This window comes from Zonotrichia albicollis, chromosome Z (assembly GCF_047830755.1).
Source record: "Zonotrichia albicollis isolate bZonAlb1 chromosome Z, bZonAlb1.hap1, whole genome shotgun sequence".
Lineage (NCBI taxonomy): Eukaryota > Metazoa > Chordata > Aves > Passeriformes > Passerellidae > Zonotrichia > Zonotrichia albicollis.
In genome coordinates this window covers 67,923,979-67,951,882 of record NC_133860.1, presented here as the reverse complement: position 1 = coordinate 67,951,882, position 27,904 = coordinate 67,923,979, and the positions used below count along the sequence as shown (strand labels likewise).

Here is a 27,904-nt window from a genome sequence, read left to right as displayed (position 1 = left end):
CCCCTTCCTTCCCATCAGAGAACATTTGCAAGCTGACCGGCACTAAATATTAGGTCTCTCTATGTAAATACAAAATATACTTGTATCAAAATCAGGAAAATAGATGTGATGAATAAAAGAAATCAATTATTCTTCCTGTTTCAGCTGGAAAAAATGTTAGTGTTTCCCTTCTCCTTACCCTGAACTTAAAAAATAAAGGGAAACGCCTATTATTTGCCAATTGTTCATTATAGGAGAGCTGAATTTCCCTCCAGCTATGCACATTTGAACAGCTAAAACTGCGACACTCTGCTAGAAGATATTTAATTAGGCTTGCATCTCTCATTTTCAAAGAAACTTTCACCTCTGTGTATTTCTGGCAGTCCTATTGATCAAAAGAAGCAATTTTGAGTGATTTAAACCTGACCTCATTTAACTAGCTGTGCCAACTTGCTCTTTGTTTTTGCATAAGTTGCTTTGTGCCATGGGCATTGTCAGTGTCTGTTAGGGCTTCAAATATTTAATGTGATTGACTGTGAAATCATTAGTCCAAATTCATAAAACAGCTGAAAAAAAAAACCGCAATTGTTCAAAGTACTACCATCTCCTATAACTGACGTCATACCTGCTTTACATCAGTTCATGTGTACTAAATCCATGTAAGGGAGATTGAGGAAACACTGCTAAACTCACAATCTTATCATCCACCAATTCTGTTGCCAGAAAAGCAGCATAATTGAGGCATTTATGTGCATGTCTAACTATACACGGATCAATCTGCTTTGGCAATCTATGGTTTTCCTTGGGCTTCTACAACACCTCTTGAAAGAAATTCAACATGTTTGCAAGATACACTGCCTTTTCTAAGAAGAGCAAATTCCATCTGTTTGAGTCATAAAAAATTAATCCTCAAGTCATTGTAACAGAATACTTAATCTGTGTTCATCCAATTTTGCACGAATGTTGTGCACGGCAACATCCAGAGAAACCCTGAGCACTGGGTGACACAGCTTACCTGGTGATTTGATTGGCCACATCAAATTCTGCAGTAAAATTTTTTTCCATTTGATGTGTTTTGGTTTTTTTTAGGTAAAGTAGGAGCGGCACTGGACCTCATACTGATCAATTCCTTCCCTCTGGTGGGCAACACTGAGACATCACTTACATGTGTCACTTCCAAATGGCGTTCCCGTGAGTCTATCACGATAGGCCGGGACCAGGAGGATGTAGCAAACCAGCACCGGGAGCCACTGGAAGTTAATGAAGATTCCAAGAGAGCAGCAGCCAAAACAGTGGTGTGGAAGAGGGAACAGGCCAGTGAAACTATTGGAGCGTACTACTGTGAAGGGAAACTCAAGGATGAGGTGACAAGGATACACACCATGAAGATGCCACTGGGAGGTACAGTATAGTAGTCAGATCTGAACTTGCCATGGCACTGCTTGCAGACTGGCAGCTGCCCCTGGCTGACACAAGTGGGCACAAACAGGGTCCCAGACCAGGCAAGGCAGTCCTGAGTCAATAAAAATGGACTTGGTTCAGGGCCTTTTTTTTTTTTCTGCAGTGCAGAGAAACTGGTTGGTACTAGGTGCTAGTCATTTCCTTGTGGAAGTTAGTCAGACATCTCTAAGTGTTCTGCCTGCATCTGGCTACTGCCAGGAGCACGAAGTCAGCACTTAAAGTGGCCTCACTGACCCCATGGAATAATACATGTGGCAACTCCTCCACTGGGTTTCTTGCATGCCAGATGCTTGATTTCAAACAGGCTTCTATTTTTAAAGTTTGACAGGTCTGAGATGTAGATAGCTAAGCATCACTTTTCTATCTGTTTTAAGTAAATGGGCAACCTGACCCCAGAAAGTAATTGCCTTGCCTAAGGTTTAGTAAAACTACAGATCAGCAACACTGGATCTTCATTGTCTGTGTCCATGCGGGGGGAAAAAAGAAGAGGCACCCCTCTCAGCACTGGAAAGGAAGCCCAGAGAAGTTTTCCACAGTCTGAGAAGGTTATTCACAAAAATCCAGTACAGATTTCACTGTTCATTTGATTTTGGTTTTAGGCTATGCACAATAGTAAAAGCAAATGTGCAGGGATATGGTGGGACAAGAAGGTGAGATTTCTAAGGTCCATTACATTGTATTTACATACGTTCAAAATTTCTCTTGTTTCTGGGCATCATTAGACTTCTGGGACAATTTCCAAAGTAGAGGTCACCATCAACTACAGAAAGGCACAAGAAATTTTGAGTAATTTTCTGCAGCAAATCACTTTTTCAAAACTTAAGATAATTTAAAATAGATTTTAATGTACTGTAATGTTTTGTGCCTTGGCAACTGGTCTGTAAGGTTGTTTGACAATTTTGATCTTTATTCATAAGATTTTAGTAAGAGCAATTTTTGCTGTGGTATCTCCTGAAATTACATAACAAATTTATAAAAGGAGATTTTTTCATTTGTAAGAGCTGAAGCTAGTGCCCATTATTATTTTTTTGAACACGGGTAGCTTGGAAGCAAGCTAAGTAGGATATATACATTTTCCTTTGGTTTATGTTTTCTCTGACCAAACTTGGTCTTTGAAGGGCTGGATTGGTGACCAAGAAAGATCTGCAGATGCAGACTGACAACTCCATTGTTTCAAAGGAGGGTGCAGTGAGGAGCAGATAAGATAACAGTCCATGGAATGTCACTGTGACCCTGCCTGTGGCAGTCTGCCAGCAAGCTGAGCACATTTCTAGCTGTTGTAGAGCAAATTGCATGGGAGGAAGAATGTCTTCTGAATCCATCAGCTCTTTCTATTCGGCATCTGTGGGAGTAGGAGCAGAGCACTTTAAGTAATCAAATTATGAAGTCTTCTTCTGTGACAGATGTTGCTCTAAACAGAAGTAGCATTCACACCAGTAGCTGGTAGGTTTCTCGGTTTAATTTCTAAGTTTGAGTACCTTTCTCAGATTTTCTCTGCAAAAGTTTTCGCTGACAAATTTCAAACTAGCAAATCTTCAGTTAAAGTATATAATTTAATCAGATTAGATGGGTGAGAGAGAGGTACATCAGAAATTCTCATAGCTATTAAAGTGCACAGAAAGTGGAGAAAGAGGTTGAGGAAAGATTGTGGGGTTTGGCAAAACATATGTGTCTGGAAAACAGACCTTTTTCCACTTAACTGTTGTTAACTTCATAATTTTTAAAGGCAGAACATGTTTCTCAACAGCAAAAATTTGAGTTCAATTTGTGTAGTTCAAAATGTGCAGTTTCCCATTGGAGACACCAAAGTCAAAGGAAGAAGCAGCGCTTCTGGAAACCCAGCCACTGTTTTGCATCCTTCTGGCAAGAAGCTGGTGAAACACTCACTAAGCATTAATCATCTTGGTAGCCCTACTGACTCAGTGGGAACTGCCATATCCCTGATTGTATACCTATTATCAAATATGAACATATAGTGAAGAATTTTGCTGTGTAATATGGAAACAGGTCCATTTTCTTGATTTGTTTTACCATCTGCTATTCTGAGAGTAACAATTCCATTCTCCTGAATTTTTTATACTGAAACATTATAGTTGCAAATGTAATATTTATACATGCAATGAGAGGGAACACTTTATGCTTTATCTTCTTATGGAGAGTGGTCCTCATTCTGTATAAGTACACATCTCCAGAATAAAACAGCACAGAGTATTCTCCTTCTAGTCAAATACAATTTATTCAATTTCTCTACACAATAAATGTTTATTTTAATATATCTGATTGAGTTTTCCCCACAGAAACTCGACCACAGAGCTGTCAAAGGGACAATAATGGAAATGCTAGTAGTAGAGTATTATGGCATTTGTCCTGCAGCTCAGTTCGTTATGTCTCTATAAGGAATTGGCACACTTGAGATGTGAAATTATGTAATACAAGTCACAATCTAAAAATATGCTGGAGCTGAGCCCAACAGGGAGTGTGCATTCCTTTCCATTGCAACAATACCCTGTAGAAAAGTCTTGTGGTTTAGCCTAACATGCAAAGAAAAGTAGATGGAATAAAAAAGTTCAATATCTTGTTAAGACAATTAGCATTGTCTCACTAAATTTGGTCCAAAAAGGACTGCAATGAAGCCCCTTAGGATCATTTGTAGTTAACAATTTAATTTTTGCAAAAGCTGTAGAATTATTATTTTCTTAAATAGATAATAATTTTTCACTATGCATTTGTTACTAATAAATAACTTCTAACTGGGGAGCTGACAGTAAGCTGGAATTGCTTTAAGTTTTTGTTGCCTGTTTCTAATGAAAACTTAGTTCATTATTCTATATTAGAATTTTCTGTTTCTCTAAGATGTAAATGTAGATACCAATATTTAGGTAAAATAACAAAAGCATATACTTAATGTGAAGCAGGAAGACTCCTGCTGAAATCAATTGTATGTAGCTTACAAAGGAATGGAAATGTGTGGCAGAGTCTCAGAGCAAAACCACTAGAACTGTGCAGGGGATACAAACTCCATTCTGCAAAGAATTGTGTATTTTCAATAGTTGTCTTGTTTCCAATGATAAATAAAACATTAAAATGTCAAAATTGTCAAGGAATTAATGTCCTAGGAGAGACGTTAACTTGGATCGATAAAAAATTCTTCATTCATGCTCAGATTTTCTTTCTTTAATTTTACATCATGTGATACAAGCATTTTTATTTTAACTTAAAATTCTATTTTGTAATGTAAATATCAAAGTGTTCTTTCTTTTATTGCAAGAATATCATCCTTTTTACCCTCTCAGATTTTGAAAAATAATGTTGTGGAGGTACTGTCAATATCTGCCTCATACAAACTTTGATATAGGATCTCTCTGATCATTTTTTACAGCTCTGTTACATATAAAATATGACAGAAAGTTACTTTATAATTTTTTCTCTGCTTTCTGATCCTATCTCTCTGTATTTCTTTCCCACCAAATTTTAGCCAGCTATAAGCTCCAAATTCTTTTTCTCCAACTGTTGATATGAACCAAAGGATATTTTATTGACAGTTTTGTAAAAACAAACCAAGAAAGGAGGCATGATTCTCTATAAAGGACAAATTTTTTATTAATAAGTTGTCTAACAGTTTATATTAACTGTTCCTTATATGCTCCTTAAAAAATATTTGCTGAGAAATAAATATTTGCTGTGAAAATATTTGCTGTGAAATGGAACCTCTGAGCTGTCTAGGAGCATGAATGGGTATTCAAGGATTCCCTTCAGCTGAAACTCAGGTTTTTGACTTTTGTCAGAATAGTCCCACTCACCTGGCTGGGGAGGCAGGTGGCAGCAGAAGGATAAACAAAGATAGATGGAGTTACATGGAGGAACTTGCATAGCAGGAACCCATAAGGCTAAAAAATTCCAAGTTTAGAAAGAGCAAAGGGATTGGTTTAAATCAATACATCATTCCCCTGAATGCTCTAAAAGGGAGAGTACAGAGGTATCAAATTCTCTGTCAGGTAAGGAGCTTGATAGTTAAGAAGTCAATTTGGCTAATTCTAGAAGAGGATATAAATGACAATATGGCATAAAGCATCAGAGCTAAAAATGGCCTGAAACCTGAATTTGTCCTCAAAACACTTCATAACTTTTCCTTTGGATTTTCCAAGTAAATGAAAGGAAGCATCCTTAACTTCTAACTTGTTTCAATGTAATGTGGTAATTAAAATTATCAGTTCACTAGTTTCATTAAAACTGCCATTTCAAGAAAGAGCTATTATTTCTTGAGTCTTTTCTGTTCCTTCTCCAGTTATCTTCTGATGTACTGATAAGAAACAGACAGAAATGTTGGGAAAATCCTTTTATCTACTGCTTTCTTTTCATTTAAATCAAGATCTACAAAAAAATGTAGAAAAGTTCCTTTCTGTTTAAGCAGGAAAATGAATTTCAATTTCCCTGCTGGAAAACTGGCTAAACTACACCAGTCTCTCGCATGGAATTTTTATTTTCATTAAGGCGTAATTTTGGTATTTTGGTAAAAGTCAAGCAGCCTGTGAATATGATTTTTTTCCTTTGTTTCTTAGTGCAATCCAACATGCTCTGTATTTCCAGAATTTGGTGAACTAACACAAACACAGACCTACTACATCTACCTCACCTTCTCCCAGTCCTGCATGACTGTGGTCTCCTGAACTATCTCACAGTTCTGCATTATAAAGCTTAAGTAGAAGAGAACTTAAATCACCTTAGGTATTTATTTGCCAGTGACAGCTTGTTCCCTACAATACAATTTCCAGTACTTTTCCCAGTCTGCTTAAAAAATGTCTTAAGAGATGAAGAAACTTTGGAAAGTGTTTTACAGCCAGTTGGAGCTCCTAGTTAGAAACTGTTTCCAGTTCGCCAGAAGCCAATTATTTTTTTCATGCCTCAGGTTCTAGGGGCAGTCTGCTTTTTCGGGGTACAGGCAAGTCCTCTGTCTTTGCCAAAGCATAGCTTGAGGCTGCTGATGGTAAAGAATCACTTTATGCTCTAGAGAAATTGAGGTGTCAAAATCTGAGTGAGGCTCATGCTGCAAACCATTCTCAGCTATCAGGCTAGAGACCAGAGAGAGAGAATAACTGCTATTCATCACATACTTCTGTTTTCAGCTTCATTCCACCCAGTGGCATTAACTGTTACAGCAAATAAGGGAGAGCATGTGAACATCTCCTTCATCAGAATGGCATCAAAAGAGGAAGATGCAGTGATCTACAAGAATGGTATGGAATCTCGTCTTTTCTCTTTCTGCTATAATTGTTTTAGTTGAGGGCCAAGTAAGCCTTTGAAAGTTATGGCTGCTGATTCCCATGCTGTGCAGATGCAGCAGGCATCATTCCTCATACATTTAATGTCTCCTAAAGGGGTGAATTTCCATATCCAATATGTTGATCTAATCCAATATGTTTTGTCTTTTTCTCTTCCACCAAAATGCCCGATCCTCTCTTTATATCTCTGCTTTGGTTTTTGTTTTAATTTTTGATTTCCTTCTACATCCCTTCATATATTTGCCTAGTTGTTTTTTGGTTGTTTGTTTTTCTTTCTGGGCCACTGTGAAAGCCCAGTTACAGAATCTTTCGTTGCATTTCTACAGTTCTTCAAGTGATACTTTGCGTTCTTCAGAAGGTTTTTTGAGGCCATTTACCTTCTACGATGCCCTTCAAGCTAAGAAATTAATCACCAGTACTCTGCTATTAGAAAGAAAAAATTGTAAACAAAATCTAGTCCTTGTTTCATTTAACTACAAGGGTTAGTCTGGTTGTAAATTTTGTAATTTTGTAACACCAACTCTTCTATCTAGCATGGCACCTAAACCACAGGTAATCTCTGTTCAGCTGTATGTTGCTCCTGCGTGATGCTCAGAAATTTCTGCAGGTTGTGCTCTACCTTCTGTAGAAAAATACAAAAATAGAGGTCACTATAACTCATAGTGCCTTCATAATCAAATTGTTAAACCACAACAAATTATTATTGTGGAGAGCACATGTAATGCTCTGCTCCATCTTTGACAGTCTGGCTTACAGTGAGCCTTGAGGAAACAGGGAGTAAACAGAGCGGAATGAGGTAAGGACGGGACAACACACTGACTCATGTAGTGAGTCAGCCTCAAGCCCAGTTACTGATTACCTGGAACATTTCAACAGGCTGGAAGAGTTAAATAGACAAAAGGTGTCTTTTAAAGAGGCAATAGGTAAAGTAGACTTTCACAAATACCTGTTTCTTTGGACTTCAGAGACTCAACTGTGTCAGAGCACAGCAGACAAGTTTGCCATCACTGGTCATTACAGGGTCCCTAGGAAAATTTTGTGATCTCCTGTCACCAGTTTCTCAGAAAAGAACCAGATGAGATATTGGAGCAGGACTGCTAACATCATGGTACTCACTTAGCTGCGATTCCATCTGGAAATTCAGCAGAAAATCTCAGAATGCCTCCAGACAGTAGGTCAAGTTTTTCAGCTGAGGTTGATGTTGAAACAGCATTTCTGAGAAGTCCTGATACAGAAGCTGGAAAAGAAGAGAAAAGGCTTCTACTATATTTAGCTGTTGTAGTCTTTCACTTCAGTTGTTTCAAGTATTTCACCCCCCTTATAGAATCTCACAATGGCTGTCTAGACAAAGAAATGGTTCTGCTAAACAGGGTTGCTTTAAGACATTGGCATAACACCTTGGAAAACAAGTCATAAGAATCGAGCCTTGCTTAGCAGACTGTAAGCATAAGCCTTTCTTAATGCTTTGTTGTCAAGTTTGTTATGCGGCTTTTAACTCAAAAGACACTAGAAAATGCCCCACAGTTTCAAAACAAATTCCTTTAATTATTTGTTCTTTTGATTTAGCTCTGTTTTCATGGAGAATGGACTGTCATGGACTAAAGTGACCTACAGTCTTTCGGCTGCTTTGGTTATGATCCTCAGCAAAGTTTTATGTTTCTAGGCTGCCTGAAATTTGACAACAGTCAAATTGACAGTATGTATAGTCACAGACAGCAGAGGTCCTGCCTGATGCTGTTTACCTTCTAAATAATTTAAGAAAAGTGAAAAAAGGGAAAAAAGAGAAAAAAGTTGCATTTTCAGTGTGACTGTAAGGGAATGTAGAAGATGAGGACAATTTGATTCATGAGAGCACCATTGGTAATGGTCATTCAGCCATTTGAGCTTGTGAATCTGAACAGGATCAGACTGTCTGGGTTGTTAAGATCAGACTGGGTTGTTAATGTGAGCAAGCTGGGATTTGCAGCCAGGAGAAGTCCAGAGGGAGACCTCTACAGCAGCCTTTCAGTGCTAACGGGAGCTGAAGGAAACCTAGAGAGGGACTTTTGACAATGACAATGGGGAATGGCTTTAATCTAAATAAAGGGTGTGTTTTGATCAGGTACAAGAAAAAAATTTTTGTATGTGAGCATAGTAAATTGCTGGAACAGGGTGTCCACAGAAGTGTTAGTTTTCTCCATCCACTGGAAGTGTTCAAGGCCAGATTGGATGGGGCCCTGAGCAACCTGAGCTAGTGCAAGATGTCCCTGCCCATGGCAGGGGGTTCAAAACTGGATGATCTTTCAGGTTTCTTCCAACCTAAGCTATTTTTGTGAGTGTCATATGGACATGCAGTAGTCATAAAATCACAGTTGTGCTGTGTGGGTATATTGGTGGATGACTTTGCTTGCACAGTGTGGATTAGCATGTGCACAAATATTTTAATGAGATCTAGCTGGACCTGGCATCAAACTACTGCAGCAGCCTTGCTCTCACAGACTGGAGTGGAAAGACTCCTGGGGGTCCTGAAGTTCAATGGATGCAGCTTCTCTTTGACAGCAACCAGAGCTCAAATGTTGTTACTTGTTGACCAAGAGCGATGGAAGAAGACCAAATACTATTGCCTTATTTAACAAACATGTATGACCAAGCACAGCAGTCTTAGAATAAAATAAAAATGGTCTTTGGTGAAAAAACCTGGAAGAAACAGAAATGTGTTAAATCTGGGAGGAAAATATAAAAACATGCTGAGTTCTTCCTGCTTTTGTCTCCCAAGTAAATCTTTGTGCTAGTCAGACTGAATTACACCTGGTTGGCATTTGCTTTTCAATTCCAGCCACCCTAGAATCCGTGTGGATTGTTATCCTTTATTTCAGAAAAGACCAAGAAACAAAACGAACACTCTTAACCACTAGCTCAAAGCTGAGTGTGAAGTTGTTTGTCCTGTTTATCTACTAAATCCTGTCAAGATGTCTCTTCCTTTTTACTTGCACTTGTCCAATTAGGAAAACCAGTGTAGCTAGAGTTGTCAGAAAATTCATAATGAATTTTAAAAAAGATTCTGCTGCTTCCCCCAACTGTCCCTTGGTTACCAGTGTAAGCTTATGTATTTATTTAGAGGGTGAATGACATCTGTCTGTGGTATCTGTGCGCTCCTTCCTCAGGCTCCTTCATCCACTCTGTGCCCAGGCATGAAGTGCCGGGAGAGCTGGAAGTCTCCTATCCTCAAGTTCAACCACAGGATGCGGGGGTTTACTCTGCCAGATATATAGGAGGAAACCTTTTTACTTCTGCTTACACGAGGCTTATTGTAAGACGTAAGTTCTATTAATATGTGGTGATGATTAATAGCCAAAATTAATCTGAAATGCAACATATTGTTTCACTTTGTTTCATTCATATTGCCCAAATAAGGACCAAAATATTTCTTGACATTTGCTGCTATCAGATTATGTCAGAATAAAGTTTCGTACCAAGGGCCTTTGGTATAAGCTGATATTGATGCCAACAGCTGAGAGAACAAACACACACCCCATCAGATTTAAGTTGAGCTCATCTTAGCTACTGCCAGGACAGCTAGCTCTTTTTTCAGCATCTCAGCTTTGCAAACACCACAAATTAATAAAAGAGGTAATTCTTCACTGAGTCTCTATGTTCTCCATGGTGGGTTATATCCATAACTCACTTATCCTAGGGTTCATCATCTTTAGTATACATTATTATAACTTAACAAACTACCTTAGTTTTAATTAGCTCTTAAGGTTCACTTCCTACTGGATGAAAGAATGAGTTGGGATATTTTCCAACAAACATTTTACATACTTTGCTACTCAGCAGCTGTGTCCATCAGATATAAAGAAAATTATATTCTGTTAACTTGGACATAAATATAAATTTGATGTGAAAAAAAGATAGCTGTTCAAATATCTTACAGTGTATAGAAAATATTTGTGATGGTAATACACATTTATTCATGAATATCCACACAATAGTTCCAGGAGTTGTGAATAAATAAATATAATGCCCCAAATTTGGATTTTGAAGCTACTGCTACCTTACTAACAACAATGGTCCAGTTGGCTGGCATGTAGGGTTCCATATAGCTTGTACTTTTATGTATTTTACTGTTTGCTCTGAAAAGAATATTACAATTTGAAGGGTTACTGAATAACAAGACAACGAATATGTCATTATATTTTTCCATAAAAGGATGTGAAGCTGAGAAATGGGGCCCTTCCTGTAGCTTCCACTGCCCTTCCTGCACAAACAATGGCATTTGTCATGAAGATACTGGGGAATGCATCTGTCCTCCAGGTTTTATGGGAAAAACATGTGAGAAAGGTAAGTTGATAATATTTTCAGGGATTGCTTATTAATTTGATCTCAGTAAAAGAAACTGGCATATTATTGAGGGAAGCATCATACAGAGTACCTGGTTTTATTCTTGAAAGCTGCAGCATTTACAGCTGGTGCTAGAGATAGGACAGTATTGGGTGAGATGAATCCTGAATTCTGTTCTGGTTGTTCTTGCAGCTGTGATTTAATTTCTCTCTTTCTCTCTTCACCTAGTAGAGACTATTTTGCTAGGGATGATGAATGTTTCCAACACTTCTTGATCAATATGCACTTGGACAGTATGCTACCTAATATCTCCTAGGCTCCTTTTCTCACAAAAGGCTGGACCAGATGATCTTTGGAGGTCACTTCCAATCTGGGCTGTGCTATGACTCCCTTGAAATGCATGTGCTCAGTGATGCTGACTAACTTAAATGCATATTGGTAGAGGACACCTTAAGGATACATGGGCACTAGGAAATGTGCTAGAGATTCCTTGGCTGCTTCTGAAGAAGCTGCTAATGTGCTCACAGGGTGCTTTGTCTCTGTAGGGACATTAACAGTGTATATATTTTTGTGCAAATCTGTGTGTGTGGCAAGTAGTTTGGATTCTGGAAAAGTTAGAGTGGGCATCACAGTGTTTTGACTTCTCCAAGCATCATTTGGGTTCATTGCTAAATATGTATGCTTTTATTTGACTGAATTGCAGTGCGGAAAATACTAGAGCTAAGCTGTTGGAATAGTTGGCACTAAAGCACTCCAGCATAGAGCTGCTCTTATCCTTGAAGCAAAACCTTGACATCAGCAGTTTTGTGTGCATTCACCACTAAGAAGATTTGTGTTTCATGGCACTGCTTGTCCATTTTACATTAGAGAGACTCATAAACACACTTTATTGCTGAATCTGTGTCCCCATAGATCTAAAACAAGGGTACTTGGCTGACAGATCCTCACAGTGAGAAAATTGTTTCTGCTGCCTGTACTCGACTATTAGAACAGCTGTTGCTTAAGTTGCTGTGATTGTTAATATATTTGAATGGTCAAAGTGCTATTTTTAATTTGAATTCATGTTTTCTCTTGTCTAGTGCAGTATCATAAGAAGCACTAGCTCTTTCATGGACAATGCCATTGGGTTATTATTTCCTTCTCTCCCTTCAACAGCTTGTGGAGCCAACACTTTTGGCAAAACATGTGAAGAGACCTGTAAAGAAAATTATGGCTGCAGAAACTTTATGTTCTGTCTACCAGATCCATATGGTTGTTCTTGTGCCACAGGATGGATGGGACTGGAATGTGATAAAGGTATAGTGAAAAAAAAAAAGAATGGGAGGATCCTTAATGTTCTGCACACAGGAAATACAGAAGGGAACCAACAGAGAAGAGTAATAGATGATATATTTTACAGTCATGTTAAAAGTTTTTTTCTGTAATGAGACTGAAAAATACTGGAAGACATTTTCCATTTTCTAGCACTTTTGCACTAACTGCAACATATGTATTTGCAGAATGCAAACCTGGGTTTTATGGGTCAGATTGCAAACTCAAATGTAATTGCCACAATCGAGGAACATGCGACAGATTTAAGGGCTGCATCTGCTCCTTCGGATGGCATGGTCCACAATGTGAAAAAAAAGGTAAAGTAAGGTATTAAATGGTTGTTCCCAGTGTAACTAAAACAGATCTTAATGCTGGTACAGCATTACCATTCCAGGCTGGTATTCTTGCTCCACCTACTACTTTCCAGGAGCACAGACACTTCTGCCCAGCCTCATTGTAATACAGTATTTTTAAGCCTCTGACCTATATGTTGCATTTATCAGGATGACATCATTAGATTTTCAAGCTTTACTCCATAGGACTTGATTGATCTTAACATTAATCCTTGACAGAACCTGCACATCCAGCTTTTTGTATAAACTCATGGTAATTTATCATAACCTACCTCTTGGTTGGCTGCATACATGCCTATACCATGAGCTTCATGATCTGAAAGTGGTGACTGAGACACTAAGACAACACCAAAGTTTAAAACTTCTCTGTCTCTCTGGGAGAAAGTTGAATTTACAAAGCTGAACACACCTTGTCTCATTGGATTCAGACAAGGTATTCTATAAGATGCACTCAGCATTTATTATTTTAGCTAGATAAATAAAGTGACAAATTCACTGCTGATTTGTGAAACTTTTCAAGAACAAAACCAAACAGAGAAATAAGGCTCTGATCCAACCAGCCAAATTATACTGTTACAATCTGTCTCGTCTTACAAGCAGTCAAAATAGAGAGCAAGGAGGTACTGTATATTCAGAACAAAATATGTGCTTGATTTTGCCATGGCTAGACTGTTTGTGCTTAAAATGTGAACAACAAAGAGGAGGAGAGGGATCAGAAAAATAAAGACGAGTGAACACAGGGTTTGTTCCTTCTCACGTTATATATAAAACGATGTAAAAATGTTGTCTTTGAGAATCGTGATTCTTGCATATGCCCACATGAGGGAAGGCAGAACCAGACACCTACACTGCCTGCACACCTAAACCTGTCTTTTAAAATGTCTGTTAGAAGGGTGACATTATATCTTGTGTAGGTTCAGCAGATCTTTCGCCTCAGATAGTGAACTTACTAGATCCTGTGGAACTCAATTCTGGCGTCGAGTTCAAACCGTTTTGTATAGCAACAGGGATGCCACTTCCAAAATCTGAAGAATTCAAACTCTTGAAGCAAGATGGAACTGTTCTGAGGGTAGGCTCCTGATCAATTGCTTCCTGCTATTTCTAATGTTTATATTGACTTTCTCTGTAGTTAATGCATACTATGGTTTTCAAGCATAATATGAAATTTTGGTATTCTGGAGTACCCCATGAACTTCTCGGCACATATGAAAATATGAAGTTGACCATTTTAGATGCTTTTTATAGATATCACTAAACTCAAAGCATCATTGGAACACTCCAAAATGCCCAAATTTTTCAGGTCCTGTACATCTTTTTGTCATTTCAGCCTGATGAAATTTCCACCAGTAATCATTCTGAAGCCATGTTTAGAATTAACCGAGTCCTGCCAGGTGATACAGGAACTTGGGTTTGCAGTGTGCAGACAGTAGCAGGAATGGCAGAGAAACCATTTCAAGTTACAGTCAAAGGTAAAAGCTTTCTTCAAGTGTCCTTGTCTCTCTAATTTTAAGCACAGCTTTATACTTTAGCATGTCTGAGCTTTCTCTGCACTGCTGGAAAATGCCTGAATAAATATTTACAGTTAGAATATGAACAGAAATCCATTATAAGTAACATACTAATTATGTATATTGAAAGAATAAGTGTGATGACAAGATTTAGAAGAACACCCAAGGTTTTTTTAAATCTTAACTATCAGCTTTAGTGCATAAAGCCCCATCTATTTTATGCGAGTTTTGAAGAGCATCTTTCATTTTCCTACAGATCTAGGAATAACGAGAGTCTTACTGATATAGGGAACTAAAAGGTTAGTTTAATACATGCATTCTTGTTCAGTTCCTCCTGTGCCACAGTATGCTCCGAGGCTGACAGACAGAGGACATAATTTTCTCATTATTGATATCAATGCTGAGTTACACAATGGAGATGGACCTGTTGTGTCAACAAAACTTCTGTACAAGCCAGCAAAACGTTATCAGTCCTGGATGTCTGTGGAAGGTAAGAGGATATTCTTTAATTCCCTTAAAGACAAACTCCACCTACCAACTGAAACTTCATGTGTTTCTGTTCTTGATTAGCCTCAAAAGACTCTACAATGCATAGAAATTTTGTGACTGGATGTGTGACTGTTTATTACTACACATAATGTTCATGTGGATGTGTTACAGCAATGGTTGTTGAAAGCATATATTCATTTCAGGAACAAAAGGTTTTCCACTCCTTCCTTAGGATTAAGTGCACTCAGTATTGGGCCCAGCTGTTTTAAATGTCCATGTAAATGGAAGATTTTCAAAGGCAGTGGGCAGTATGGAGACATGCTGGGGCATCTACCATCTTGCATTGTGTTCATTGTATCCCTAGAGAGACTAATAACTTACCAAAAATAATGGTATAGGCAAAATGAAACCTGCTTATGAGTTGGATGACCTCCTCCAGCTATGCTTTCAAATTTTATGCACAGCCTAAAATACTACAGGAAACATTCCAGGACCTTTAAGAACAGTTGTCACTACATCAGTATAACCCAAAATCTGTGTACAGAAAGGACATTGACTAAGCAATCAGTATTGTTTTGTCCTGAAAGAATGGCAGGTGAAGCAACCTTTGGATGGGGTTAGAGCTCAAATTAAAAATAGTTACATTATACTTCTAATTAGTTTATCTTACTGAATCAAGAACAACAACAAAAAAAGGAGTCTGTGTATCTTATCTTGTATTTTCCAAACATTTTCTTCCATAACATATTTCAACACGGGCCATGGCTTTACTTACTTTTAACTTTTATTGTCAGTAAAAGGCACAACTAAAAGACTGGACAATTTGGAACCCAAAACAGAGTATCAGTTCTGTGTTCAGCTAAGTCGGCAAGGGGAAGGTGGAGAAGGCCATCCTGGACCGCAGGCCAGCTTCACAACAGCTGCACTTGGTAAGGGATCACTGTGGTTTCTCACAAATGGGGTATTTCAGCTCTTTTTCTCTGCTGTCTGTTCCCTGATCTCTGTCATAACACTTTCACTTGAGTAAAGAAAGTTGCACTTGAAAACTTGTAGACTCTTTCAAAAGAATCTCAGGCAAAGGGACATTATTAAAAAAAAAAAAAGGAAGGAAAAGAAAAAAACAAATCAAAAAACAGAGGTGAAGAAAACTAGAAAAAAGCAGAGCTATTATTTTCCCTGATTTAGAGATGAGGCATCTAGGAAAGGAAAAATTATATATTTTGGCTGGCTACGCAACAGAGTTGGATATACGAATCACTTTTTTGCAGTCCTTCCTCCTAGTGTTAGATCAATTTACTTTAAAACTGAAGATGTTTAACAAGCTGGACAGTTTTTAGTTAATTTAGGACAGATCCCAAACTAAACAAACTGAATACAGACATACAGAATAAATGAGGATTGCACCAGGACTTACCTAGCAAGACAACAACTGTTGGCTTCTCACATCTAAAAAGTGCATCTGCAACACCAGCTCATTGAAGATGCCATTTTATTGGCACATCATCTGTTGCTAAGATACTGTGGGACTATCAACACCTCTTAGACGTAACTTCAGCCAAATTATGTGGGATGGCTGAGAGAATTACCCTATGTCACCCCAAACTGGGGCAAGGGGCTGGGAATAACTGTACCCCTACTTTAGCTTAGATACCAGACATGAAATGTTGTTCCCTGTTTCACTGTGGCTTTTCCAAGGTCTTCCTCCACCAGAAGGTATCACTCTCTTTCCAAAAAGTATGACATCACTGAATTTATCATGGCATCCCTTAACACTGAGGACAGAGGATGATATTCGTGTTGAAGTGGAAAGGAAGAGCGTGAATGACAACGGTGACGAGAGCAGTGTTATTACTCAAGTGCCAGGAAATATGTCCACCTTGATCATTAAAGATCTTGAGCCTAGACAGCAATACATGTGCAGGGTACGGGTGAACACCAGGTCCCAAGGAGAATGGAGCAACTATCTGTATGCATGGACTTTCAGTGACAGTAAGTGCTGATTCACATCCTTCTGTTTAATTCTTCATGTTACCCCCAGTGATCAGACTAATTGTCACTTGATGACTACATTAAATGTAATCCTTTATTTTGGTAACTCTTAGTTCCTCATGATCACTTACAGTTGTTATTGCTATAATTTGGAAAGCTCAGCATCCAAAAGAATTCTTCTGCTGGAAATTGTCAGGAACTACTAATGTGGGTTTCTTTTAAATGGAGAAAAACAAGCTTGAGAATCCACATCTTCATTTCAGTGCGACTAATGCTTCTGACACAAGTAGCATTTTTTCCTCCTCAGAATGATGAGCCATCAGAGTTCACTACTCCAAGCTCTTTTGTTACTCAATTCGGCCATGACCATACAGAAATAGTCAGCACTTAAAGAAGAGAAGATACAATGCAAGGTAAAACCCCTGTGAGCAAAGAGTAGTTAAGTGTGCTACACTGAAGACCGCCCTTGAACTCCCTGAGTGTGAGCGCTGTGCTTTCACAACACCACAACAAACGCCCTATCTGAATGAAGTACCATCTGAACAGCTGTCCATCTGAATGGCTGAGAGGTGACACTGCCCTTACCACACACTGGAAAGGTGGGCTTCTTCCTCCTTAAAGGTCATGTAAGGAGGCCCTCACTGAAATCCTACATGTGTTAGTGGAAGTATAAATGGCTGTCATGGGACTCTCCATTTCCCTGAGCTCTGACACCAAACTGCACTAAGAACCACATAAGGGTACTGTTTTCCAGGCGAAGGTACTTAGCTTAATATTCATGGTTGCATCTGCAAGTGTAGCACTCACCCCTGCTGGTAGTTTTCTGATTAGATTTTTGGAAGTGTTGGTATCAATTTCCTTTCTTTCTAACAGCCTGACAGGTAATTGCTCTCTGAAGCAGAGAAAGTACAGGACATGGGAATTACAAGGGAATGATGATACAGTATAGAAGGATATTAATCCTTCTTGCATTAATCTGAAAGGAAATATGGTGTGCTTGCATACAGCTCAGAGGATGTGTATCTTCATCCAAGAGAGTATGTTGAATGCCGCTCCAACCTCTGCTGGAAGTATGAAATACTGCTACAAGGATGACAGCACATCAAGATCATAAAATTATTGCATTCAGTTACCATAGCTAATCAACAAATTGTGCTTTGAACAGCAAAAGCACCGAGGAAAATGTTTTGTTCTCTGTGGAAAGGAGAATGAGGTGGATGTACACGCCAATGCCTTATGTGTTTTGTTTGTTCTCAGGAATACCTCCTGCACCGAACAACATCAGGTTTTCTAACACCACAGACACGTCCTCAGTCATCTCTTGGACAGCTGCTGAGGGTCATTCCATCTCCTCCATCATCATCAGCTACAAAATTTATGGCAAGGCTGAGTACAACCACGTTGATATTATCATAAAGAACACCAGCATTACTCAATATCAGCTCAAGGGCCTCGAGCCAGACACTGTGTACCAGGTTCAGATTAATGCTCAGAACAACATTGGCTTGAGCAACCCGAACACATCATTTGAACTGAGGACTCTTCCAGAAACAAAAGGTTAGTTAATCCACCACACTGGATTTGCACAAGCCAGGACTGGTTGTATAAACTAGTTAGCTAAGACATTATCATAATACTAATGTTTTAATCTGAGTTTTCTTTTGCTATTAATTCTGACACACAACACACAACCACCAAAATTTAATTCTTATTTCACTGCATGGTATTGATGAAGTGACAACATGCACCATTTCTCTATATGCACTAAAAAGAGCCCAGTGACTAAAAAAATGAAGAGCTGCATACAGCAAGATCATTAGATCACTGAATGTGGCCTCATCTCTGCTTTGACTGAATGAAATAGAATATTTAGCTGCTCGTACACCTGAAATTCAGAGCATTCAATGTTTCTGACATTTTTGGAAAACAACATGATGTATCCTTAGCTTTTTAAACAGTTTACAAGAGAGGAGTATTCAATTACACATGGCTAATGTATTGCTAAATCCAGAATAAGCTGAAAATGATGATGAATTTTTTGTCCTTCCTCAACAGCTCCATATGAATCAAAAGGAGGCAAAATGCTGCTTATTGCTATCCTTGGATCTGCAGGGATGACCTGTGTAACAATTCTCCTTGCCTTTCTCATCATGCTGCAGCTAAAGCGAGCCAACTTCCAGCGTCGAATGGCTCAGGCTTTCCAAAATGTAGTGGTGGGTTTCCAGCTTTCCTGTGTCAGTTTGGTTATTAACTTTAGCTCATCTTTTCCTGTGTTTTCTTCCAATTTCTTTTTCCTGGATTTCCCAAACACTCTCTTCTCTTTGTTGTAAAGCTTCTCTACTAGTGACCTCAAAGCTAAAGCTAATAGGGCACAGTTGCAGGCTAGGAGGTAGAAAACTTGACTTGAAAAAATGTTTGCAGACCATGTGCTGTGCTCCCTCTTTTGCCTTGTCACACTTGTGTATGACAAGTACCAAGCCAGAAAGAATAGAGGAGCCTGTTCTGCCTCTATGAAATCATGCCTGATTTTGAAAACTACCGAATATTTAATGCTGCTTTTGAGCATCAGCAGCTGCTGATACATGCTCATCCATTTTCAACCTAGGGACAGTACACCAGGGATCTATCAATGGCAACATCACAGTTTTGGCTGTGAGGAAATTGCTGAAGATTTTAACATCACAAGGAGATATCTCTCTATAGACACATATTTCTTTGTGTCCTGCCGCAGTCTCTAAATCACTCTGCTTTCTGCTGCTTTTCTCTGCCTCCAGAGGGGAACCTGTGGAGCACAATGAAGCTGGCCCAAAGAGCTCCTTCATATCTAATTCGATTTTTTCAGAAACATGGGTGAGGGCCTCACCCAATTCTATGATCAGACTGCAGGCCACACAGAATAGCTTTGTCTCCTAGTCCTAAAACTTTTCCCACAGCAGTATTTCATGAGAATGTGTAATGAAGACGAGTTGTCTCCTTAAGCATAGAGGAAGATAATTTCCTCTCTCTTTTTATTTTCTTGCTTCTTCTTGCATCACCTTTCCTGCTCAGCCTGACCAGCACAAGATTTAATTAAAACCTAATATGAGATTAAGCTTAAAGCTGAAACTTATAACTGGTTTTGAGATCAGTTTTATCACATTATTTTTGCCCATGTCCTTCATCTTCAAAATTATTATAAACTGTTCAGAAGGCCCAGATCTAAAAGGATCAGTTTAGAAGCCTGATTAATTTTGTGGATCTGGGCAGAACTGCTTGTTGCAGCTAAAGTAGATGTAACTGTCTAATGTACTCAGTCTGCTGTATGTGTAAGAGATGGATTGAGATGGATTGAGGTGTGTGTGTGTGTGTGTGTGTGTGTGTGTGTGTGTGTGTGTGTGTGTGTGTGGAGATGAGTGAGCACAGGCATTTTGGAATGCAATCAGGGCATTGCTCAGTGAGGTAGGAATCACAGTTAATGTCATTTTCTTAATTCCGTTGCAGAGGGAAGAGCCAGCTCTGCAGTTTAACTCAGGTACTCTCACTCTGAGTAGGAAAGCCAAAAACAGTCCAGATCCTACTATTTATCCAGTTCTTGAATGGAATGACATAAAATTTCAAGATGTGATCGGGGAAGGTAACTTTGGGCAAGTCCTGAAAGCACGCATTAAGAAAGATGGCTTACGCATGGATGCTGCAATAAAAAGGATGAAAGGTAGTAAAAACCAGGGATTCTGTGACTAAAGAGATTTCTTGATTGTGTATTTCAAATGTTTCTCTGTCATACAAAATGCTTAGCAGCCCTCTTTTAAAGCTAAAATAAATATTCAAAGTTGCAATTTAAATTGTATCAGGTGTCAATAGGCCAAGATTTGTCAACAGCTGTATTTCTGACGGGTAAAGTTGGTTTCCATTTCTCCTCAGTGGTTGATAGGATTAACCATCGTGTATTTTTCAATTCATGGACCAGTATGAGCTTCACGTGAGTTCATCTGCAAGGCAAGGTGCATTGGATAGACAGGAGCAGAGAGCATGTCTTGGGGCACAGCATTAGTTCATGTTGCTCACTATAGCTCTTCAGAGACAACTGCATCTAAGCATCTATATATGCACATACCATGGGCATCATTACCTTTCTTTTTCTTCACTGGGCATGACAGCTACATTCCAGACAGAGCTACAATGTGTACAATACTGCAAGAATGTACATGTTTTATTGTAATTCTCCAGGTCATTATCTAGGCAAATTGAAAAACACTTTTAAGTGTGACGATTAATTTAAAAATAGCCAATGTCTGCATACTGGCAGAAATAATCAACAGCACACATATGGAAGGATTTTTAAGCAGCTCCTTTTTAATATGATCTGCTACAACATTTTACACTCTCAAGTAAGAAGGATAGTGATAGGGTGTGTTAAGATACTTCCTTTCTCTGCAGACAGCTTCTACAGACACTTGTTCCTCACAATTTTTTCTTCTGATTGAAAAATCCTAATTTTTTTTCTGTAAATACTAATGTACCTTACAGTTTTTCTCTTTCTACTGGAGTTCAAAAAGTAATAACCCAAGCAACGTGGAGTCCTCATAATTTAAAAAATGCATTGTTATAAAGTCAGTTACAACTAAAATGTAAATGTGTGCTTTTTTGATTTTCAGAGTATGCCTCAAAAGATGATCACAGAGATTTTGCTGGAGAACTTGAAGTTCTTTGTAAACTTGGTCATCATCCCAACATCATAAATCTTTTGGGAGCATGTGAGCATAGGGGTAAGATGCTACTGAATGCATGTACTTTAAAAATTAGTTTAAAAAGCCCTCTCACAATATAGCCCACACAGTCCAGAGAAACACTAGCAGGCCTCTTGCAACTTTTGTTAAAAAGTCAGATAAACTTGTGTTTAGATCTACAAGCCCACATTAATACTCCAGAAATTATGTTCAACACTGGCTCAAAATTCTCCTTTACTCCTAGAAATTAGCCTGTTTGACATTTCACTCCAGTGTTTGTTTTCTTTTTCCACTCAAGGTAGTGTAAATTGCCCAAAACTATTACTGACCATCTCTTACTTTGTGATATGCTCATTATCTGATGTTTTGTTAGGATATCTTTACCTTGCTATTGAATATGCTCCCCATGGAAATTTACTGGACTTCCTTCGGAAAAGCAGAGTACTAGAGACAGACCCAGCATTTGCTATTGCCAACAGTACTGCATCTACACTTTCCTCTCAGCAACTTCTGCATTTTGCAGCAGATGTTGCCAGAGGGATGGACTACTTGAGCCAGAAACAGGTCAGTCTTCAACTCTCTACCCACTGAAAGCATGGAAAATAATTTTCCAGGGAATGCGCCCTTTAATTACATTAATTTTTAATTTTAGCTTCTATAGCACACACTGAATGAGACTTATTTTGTTGTCTCTATTTAAACTTATCAAATACATCATGGGGAATCATGGAAGAGGCATTAAAACTTAAAACAACATGGTAGTTAACAGCTTTCATTTTCAGATAAAGTTTAAATGTTCTTGGTAGTGACATACTAAGCCAATTTCTTTGTTTTATGTTCTTATTCCAAAGGGTTGAAATTTTCAATATAGCAGTAAATTAATACATGTAAAACTCAATTATACTGATTCCCTTATTTTATTACATTATTATTATTATTATTATTATTATTATTATTATTATTATTATTATTATTATTATTACTATTAGTGTTATCATTATCATCATCATTATTTTAGTTTATTCATCGAGATTTGGCAGCAAGAAACATCTTGGTTGGAGAAAATTATGTTGCAAAAATAGCTGACTTTGGTTTATCAAGAGGTCAGGAAGTTTACGTTAAGAAGACCATGGTAAGGATTAACATAAATTGATACAATCTGTTTTCTTAATTTTGCTTTCTTATTTCTTAATCTGTGTTTCCATATGAAGAAAAATGCAAATTTATGGGTATTACAGAACTAATTTTTTAAATTTTATTAATTGCCATGTAAAATATGAATGCTTATTAATATACACATAAATCCATCTACTTGTAAATAAATCCTATACCATGTCTATAATATAAAATGTAATTTAAAATTATTTATATGAATATGAATGACAGTAAAATAGATGAGTCAAGCTGGTCTAATTCTATTGAACAAGGCAAATATTAGCAAGAAGGTAACCAGACGTACATCAGGATGTGTCCAGAACTAGTGCTTGGAAGATCTAAAAGAAGATATGTAGTAAGCATGATGTAGCTAAAGACCAGAAATAGCACTGTGTTGTCAAGGCAACACGACGGTCAGAGGCATCGTCTGAGGTATTATTTACATTTCACCTTGATGCTGATTGGATAATTCTTTTATTAACTTTCATGTGAACTGTTCCTTTGGGAAGCAAATCATATAATCATAGGATCATGGAATGATTTGTTTGGAAAGGTACCTTCAACACCCTCTAGTTCCAACCCCAGCTTTCACTACACTAGGTTACTCCGAGCCCCATTCAACTTGGCCTTGAACACTCCCACATCCACAGCTTCTCTGGAAAACCTGTTTCAGTGTCTCACCACTCTCACAATACAGAATTTCTTCTGTAAAACAGCTCAAGTTTAGTAAGTTTATTTACTTGATAAAGTTTACTTGCATAAAGTCAGTTTTCACTAAGGCAACACAGAATGATTGTTGGCATATAAACTGCAATATAGCTATACCAGCAAGTGAAAAATAAACTTTCATTAAATAATTTCTAGGGACGGCTTCCAGTGCGATGGATGGCAATTGAATCTTTGAATTACAGTGTTTACACCACAAATAGTGATGTGTAAGTATGTGTTCAAGTGGCATTAAAAAAAATATTTTTCCTTATGAAGGAAAGGTTGGTAACTAGCATGAGACATCCACTCTTAACTCAAAATAGTCAGTAGTAATGTCACCATAAGTAAGCAATGTAAACAAAAAATAAAACCCATAACAAAAAAGTTACTTTTATTTCTTCCTCAGAGTGTGATCAAGTTCTGTGTTCACAAACTACTTGGATGTGCCCTGCTACTTCAGCTGTACTTCTTATTCAAAATTTGAGACCTGATGAATATTTGGAAAATCCAGAAGAAATTTGTATTTTATTTAGGAAACTAGAAATTGTATTTGGAAAAGAAATTATGTAATTTCAGTATTTGCTGAAAGCTCACAATCTGATAAATGTCTTTGGTTGACTCAAAGTGAATTAATTTTGCCAATTTTCCTGTTTTCTGATTCTACAAGCCCCATCATTATACAAAACTTTATAAAAACTACAGAAAAACATCACACTTCCCTGAACACTAGCAAAACTACCTACCATTTAAAAATATTAATTCTTGTTGCACTTCATAATATCCCTCTGTTGCAGATGGTCATATGGTGTCCTCTTATGGGAAATTGTTAGTTTAGGTAAGTGTCTGAATTTTTTACTGCACAAATAAACAATCTGCACCAAGGCAGCTCTATTCACTCAGTCTTTTAAAAAATATTGCTTCACAATAGACTTCTATTTTATTTCTGTTTTATTCTCCTGCATTTTATTTAAGTTCAGTATGCTTGGAAATGCAATTGTCAAATTTTCAGTCCAGGTACCATTTGAAATAAGAAAGAATCATAATGACCATGTTTTCATTACACTGTAAAATCCAGGCCATACCTAAATATAAATTCCAGGATATCATATGATATATAGCCTTAGTACAACATGTTTTGAGTTTGGTGGGTGACTTTTCCTCAGCTTTCCTGCATTTCAAATCAAGATTTATATTTTAATGATATTGCAAGGTGGGGAAGTAATCACCTGCTATTAAATATTCATGAAGAAAAATTTTGAACATTAACCTTCAAATAAAATTTAGAGTTCATTTCTGCAGATACCTCTACCCATCATGACTGTGATACAGCCTTGCACCACTCAAAATCATTGTGTTACACCTGTCTGGTGATTTGCCCTGGAGATGTGCCCATGGTCTGCTGGCCACGAGAGGCTACTGACTGAGGTGCACACTGCCAACTGGACTTTGAATTTCTGATTTGTTCCTGGCTTTCCTTACTAAATGGGTTTGCACTAGATATGGATGCAGTGTGGAAAATCAAGCCTAAGCAACCACATACCTACAGAAATGGGCAAAACCAGCTGGCAGTAAGAGCTCCATGAGTCCATACCAGATCTTATTATGATACTAAGGAAGGAACGACTTGCCCAGTGACATCAATGCCATTGAAAAAATATTTTGAATACTATCAGATCCTGGCCCTCAGACTTGCAGAGAAAATTAGTCCAGCCACACAGATGAGAAAATTGACACTAATTTTTTTTTTCTCCTCCATATTGTGCATCAAGCAGTAAGGAAGCATTATAATAAAAATGTAGATGCATAATACCTCCTAATTTTGAATTAATTTAGACTTACTATGTTAGTCATTTCAATTTCTACTATGAAATTAAACTTTTTTTTTAATTAAAAACTGCTTCCATTTATGACAATGGTTAAACTTTAGGTGGAACACCATATTGTGGAATGACATGTGCAGAATTGTACGAAAAACTCCCTCAAGGGTACCGACTGGAAAAACCTCTCAACTGTGATGATGAAGTGTGAGTATTGCCTCACAAAAAAACCCAAAAAAGAAATAGAATAACAGCAACCTTAGATATAGAAGATAGAAGATTTCTACAAGAAACTGGCAAACAATTTTTTTTACTGGAAAATTTAAAAACTACATTAAAAATTTAAAAAGTGCCCAAAACATAAAAACTACATTAAAAAATTTACAAGTGCATAAGTCCTTTTGTATACAACATACAATATTAATTTGCCATGAATACTTTCTCAGGCTCTCTGTTCCAGCCAGTTATCCTGTTCTTTACACAAAACACCAGGGTTTTAGCTCAAAGAGAGCTTTTTGATTACTCCAGAGTAAAAGAAAGTTCTTTTGTGACAGCAACCAACTATGGAAAATGTAACTTCAGCTATGTAGAAATCCATTTCCCTCTGAAAAGTGGAATGTGCACAATTTTTAAATTATCAAGTATTTGTAACTTTAACCTATGTAGCTAAACCATCAAATGCTGGTCTTGGATTTTTAAAGGTATGACCTAATGAGGCAGTGCTGGAAAGAAAAACCATATGAAAGACCATCATTTGCTCAGATCCTGGTGTCACTGAACAGGATGTTAGAAGACAGGAAGGTAAGAATAAAACTCTGTTTTATGTAAATATATATACTTTAAATGATATAAATAATTAGGCTATGCATAATTTCAATATTATTTAGGGTTCTTGATGTAATGCACCTCGCATCACATCTTCTCTGCTTATTTTCTTTCCAGACCTATGTGAATACTACGCTATATGAGAAATTTACTTATGCAGGCATTGATTGCTCCGCTGAAGAAGCTGCCTAAGATAGAAAAAAAATCTTCACTCATCATTGATGCATTACAGAAAACTAAAATTCAATCTGCTGGAGTCCAAAATGTGATGTGCTGTGTAGAACTGTGTATAGCTCTAACTATATATAATACAGCAATACTGTTTTACCACAGTTATGCGTGTGTATATCACACAGTGATATACATCTCTGCCTTCATAGTCTGTAGAAGTGTATATATTGTCCAAAACAGGTATAGACTAAAGTAATCTGTTGTTTCATTCACAGGGTTTTCTTTTTTCGTAGATATATGTAGATATAATGTCTACATGCATATTGTAATGCATTAGGTATTGACATCTTAGAGGGTTTTTTATATTTTCCAAGAGCTACTCATAGCAAAATGGTAACTTATTGCAGTATTCTATATACATTTCATTGTGTTTGAAACAAAAATGCTGGGCAGTTGCAGTGCAACAGTGGAAGTTGTAATCCACTGTGCTCAACAAGGATAATTAAGACAGACTCCTGTTTAAATGTAAAAGTCAGCTAGTAGAAGTAATCTAGTCAAAAGCTCTGTTGACACTCGTAAGATAAAAGGCATGCTATTGTTCTTTCATTGCCTAGCATCACTATTAGTTTTTGCCCATATGCAAAGTATACATATATTTTGAAGTGTTTAATGTTATCAGAGGCAGCCATACAGCAATATTAATGAAGCATAGTGTTGAGGAGCATACTACATATCGTAAAACACATTTTTACAACTCGCCTGGATATACATGAGACTTACTCAATTTGTATTTCGTTTAATAATTTCAATGCATAATTATAAATTACTACCTGTTATATACAAGCAGGGCTTACTTACTTTTGTTTATATTACCCTTTCATTCTGTCTGTAGTGTGGTATGGCCTCTTACAAAATATCATACTCAAATGCTTCAAAACAGTGGTATTTGTCCTGCCAGAAAGGTCCCAATCCTTAGGCAAGAAAAATAATGGCAGGATTGGTTTGAACTTCTGGTGTCATGCCAAGAACAAGGGTTTTGGTGGATTTACCCTATCCAAATTTGACATAGTAGCCAACTTCATGTTTTGCACATTTGTCCCCCTCTTGCCCTTGAATTACCAGCTCACAACTGTCCATCAGACCATAATGATGACCCAGTTGGGTGCAAGATTTCTCCTTGTGATTCTTTGTGGATGGGTATGTGATTGGTTACAAGGTGGGGGTATCACAGCAGAGTATAGAGAAACATTAATGACATGCCAGACTGACTCAAATAGAATATTCCCTATTAAAAGGGAATAAGCCAACAAACAAGGGTGCTGAGATGACTTGAGTGGCCTTGAGATAGGCAGAACTTGCACTGTAAACCAGGTGCTAGATGTAAACTAGGAGTTTATTATTGGGGATTAAAATAAGTTTACTTATAGAATATTAAAGACTATCTGTGTAGGTTTAAGTTTAATTGTAACTTGCTTTCACCTTAGAATGAGAGGGCCCTGCTCAAAACTTAACATAGGCGAACTTTAAATGAACTCATCATAATGGCTAAGCAGGGGAGAAAACAGAGAAAGACTGGTTATCTTCAGGTAAGGGCTGAGACCATGGAGGGTCCCAAGACTGCCCCAAGCCAGAATATAAGAGCAGTTAATGGCACACAAACGTCATGGAGAATCCAATGAGGTGTCAGAAGACCCCAGACCATAAATCACCATAGGACTAAGAGGCTCATGCAGGGCACGTGACAAGTGCATGAAGGTCGGGTGCACAGACTGTAAGGGTATAAAGGCCCAGGGATTTCTTTGGTCAGGGTCCCTCTCTGGTGGCACCCAGCTC

At 37.8% G+C, this 27,904-nt stretch overlaps 1 protein-coding gene across 2 annotated transcripts in view; it reads left to right on the top strand.

Annotated features, from left to right (window-relative positions):
- Positions 1–26,914, top strand: part of TEK (TEK receptor tyrosine kinase) — a 37,938-nt gene extending 11,024 nt beyond the window's left edge. Inside the window, exons 2-23 of one of the 2 annotated variants that reach the window (XM_005493131.4) lie at positions 1,069–1,380; positions 6,564–6,674; positions 9,863–10,015; positions 10,908–11,039; positions 12,195–12,335; positions 12,539–12,667; positions 13,618–13,772; positions 14,031–14,172; positions 14,540–14,701; positions 15,495–15,629; positions 16,396–16,689; positions 17,947–18,246; positions 18,745–18,902; positions 20,170–20,380; positions 21,324–21,434; positions 21,769–21,959; positions 22,414–22,527; positions 23,415–23,485; positions 24,053–24,093; positions 25,186–25,282; positions 25,777–25,876; positions 26,018–26,914. In XM_005493131.4, the coding sequence (XP_005493188.1) occupies positions 1,069–1,380; positions 6,564–6,674; positions 9,863–10,015; positions 10,908–11,039; positions 12,195–12,335; positions 12,539–12,667; positions 13,618–13,772; positions 14,031–14,172; positions 14,540–14,701; positions 15,495–15,629; positions 16,396–16,689; positions 17,947–18,246; positions 18,745–18,902; positions 20,170–20,380; positions 21,324–21,434; positions 21,769–21,959; positions 22,414–22,527; positions 23,415–23,485; positions 24,053–24,093; positions 25,186–25,282; positions 25,777–25,876; positions 26,018–26,092 (3,335 nt within the window). In that variant the 3' untranslated portion in view covers positions 26,093–26,914. The remainder of the gene's footprint in view (positions 1–1,068; positions 1,381–6,563; positions 6,675–9,862; positions 10,016–10,907; positions 11,040–12,194; positions 12,336–12,538; positions 12,668–13,617; positions 13,773–14,030; positions 14,173–14,539; positions 14,702–15,494; positions 15,630–16,395; positions 16,690–17,946; positions 18,247–18,744; positions 18,903–20,169; positions 20,381–21,323; positions 21,435–21,768; positions 21,960–22,413; positions 22,528–23,414; positions 23,486–24,052; positions 24,094–25,185; positions 25,283–25,776; positions 25,877–26,017) is intronic. The other variant, XM_014271352.3, reaches the window with a different exon arrangement.
- The last annotated feature ends 990 nt before the right edge of the window (positions 26,915–27,904 follow it).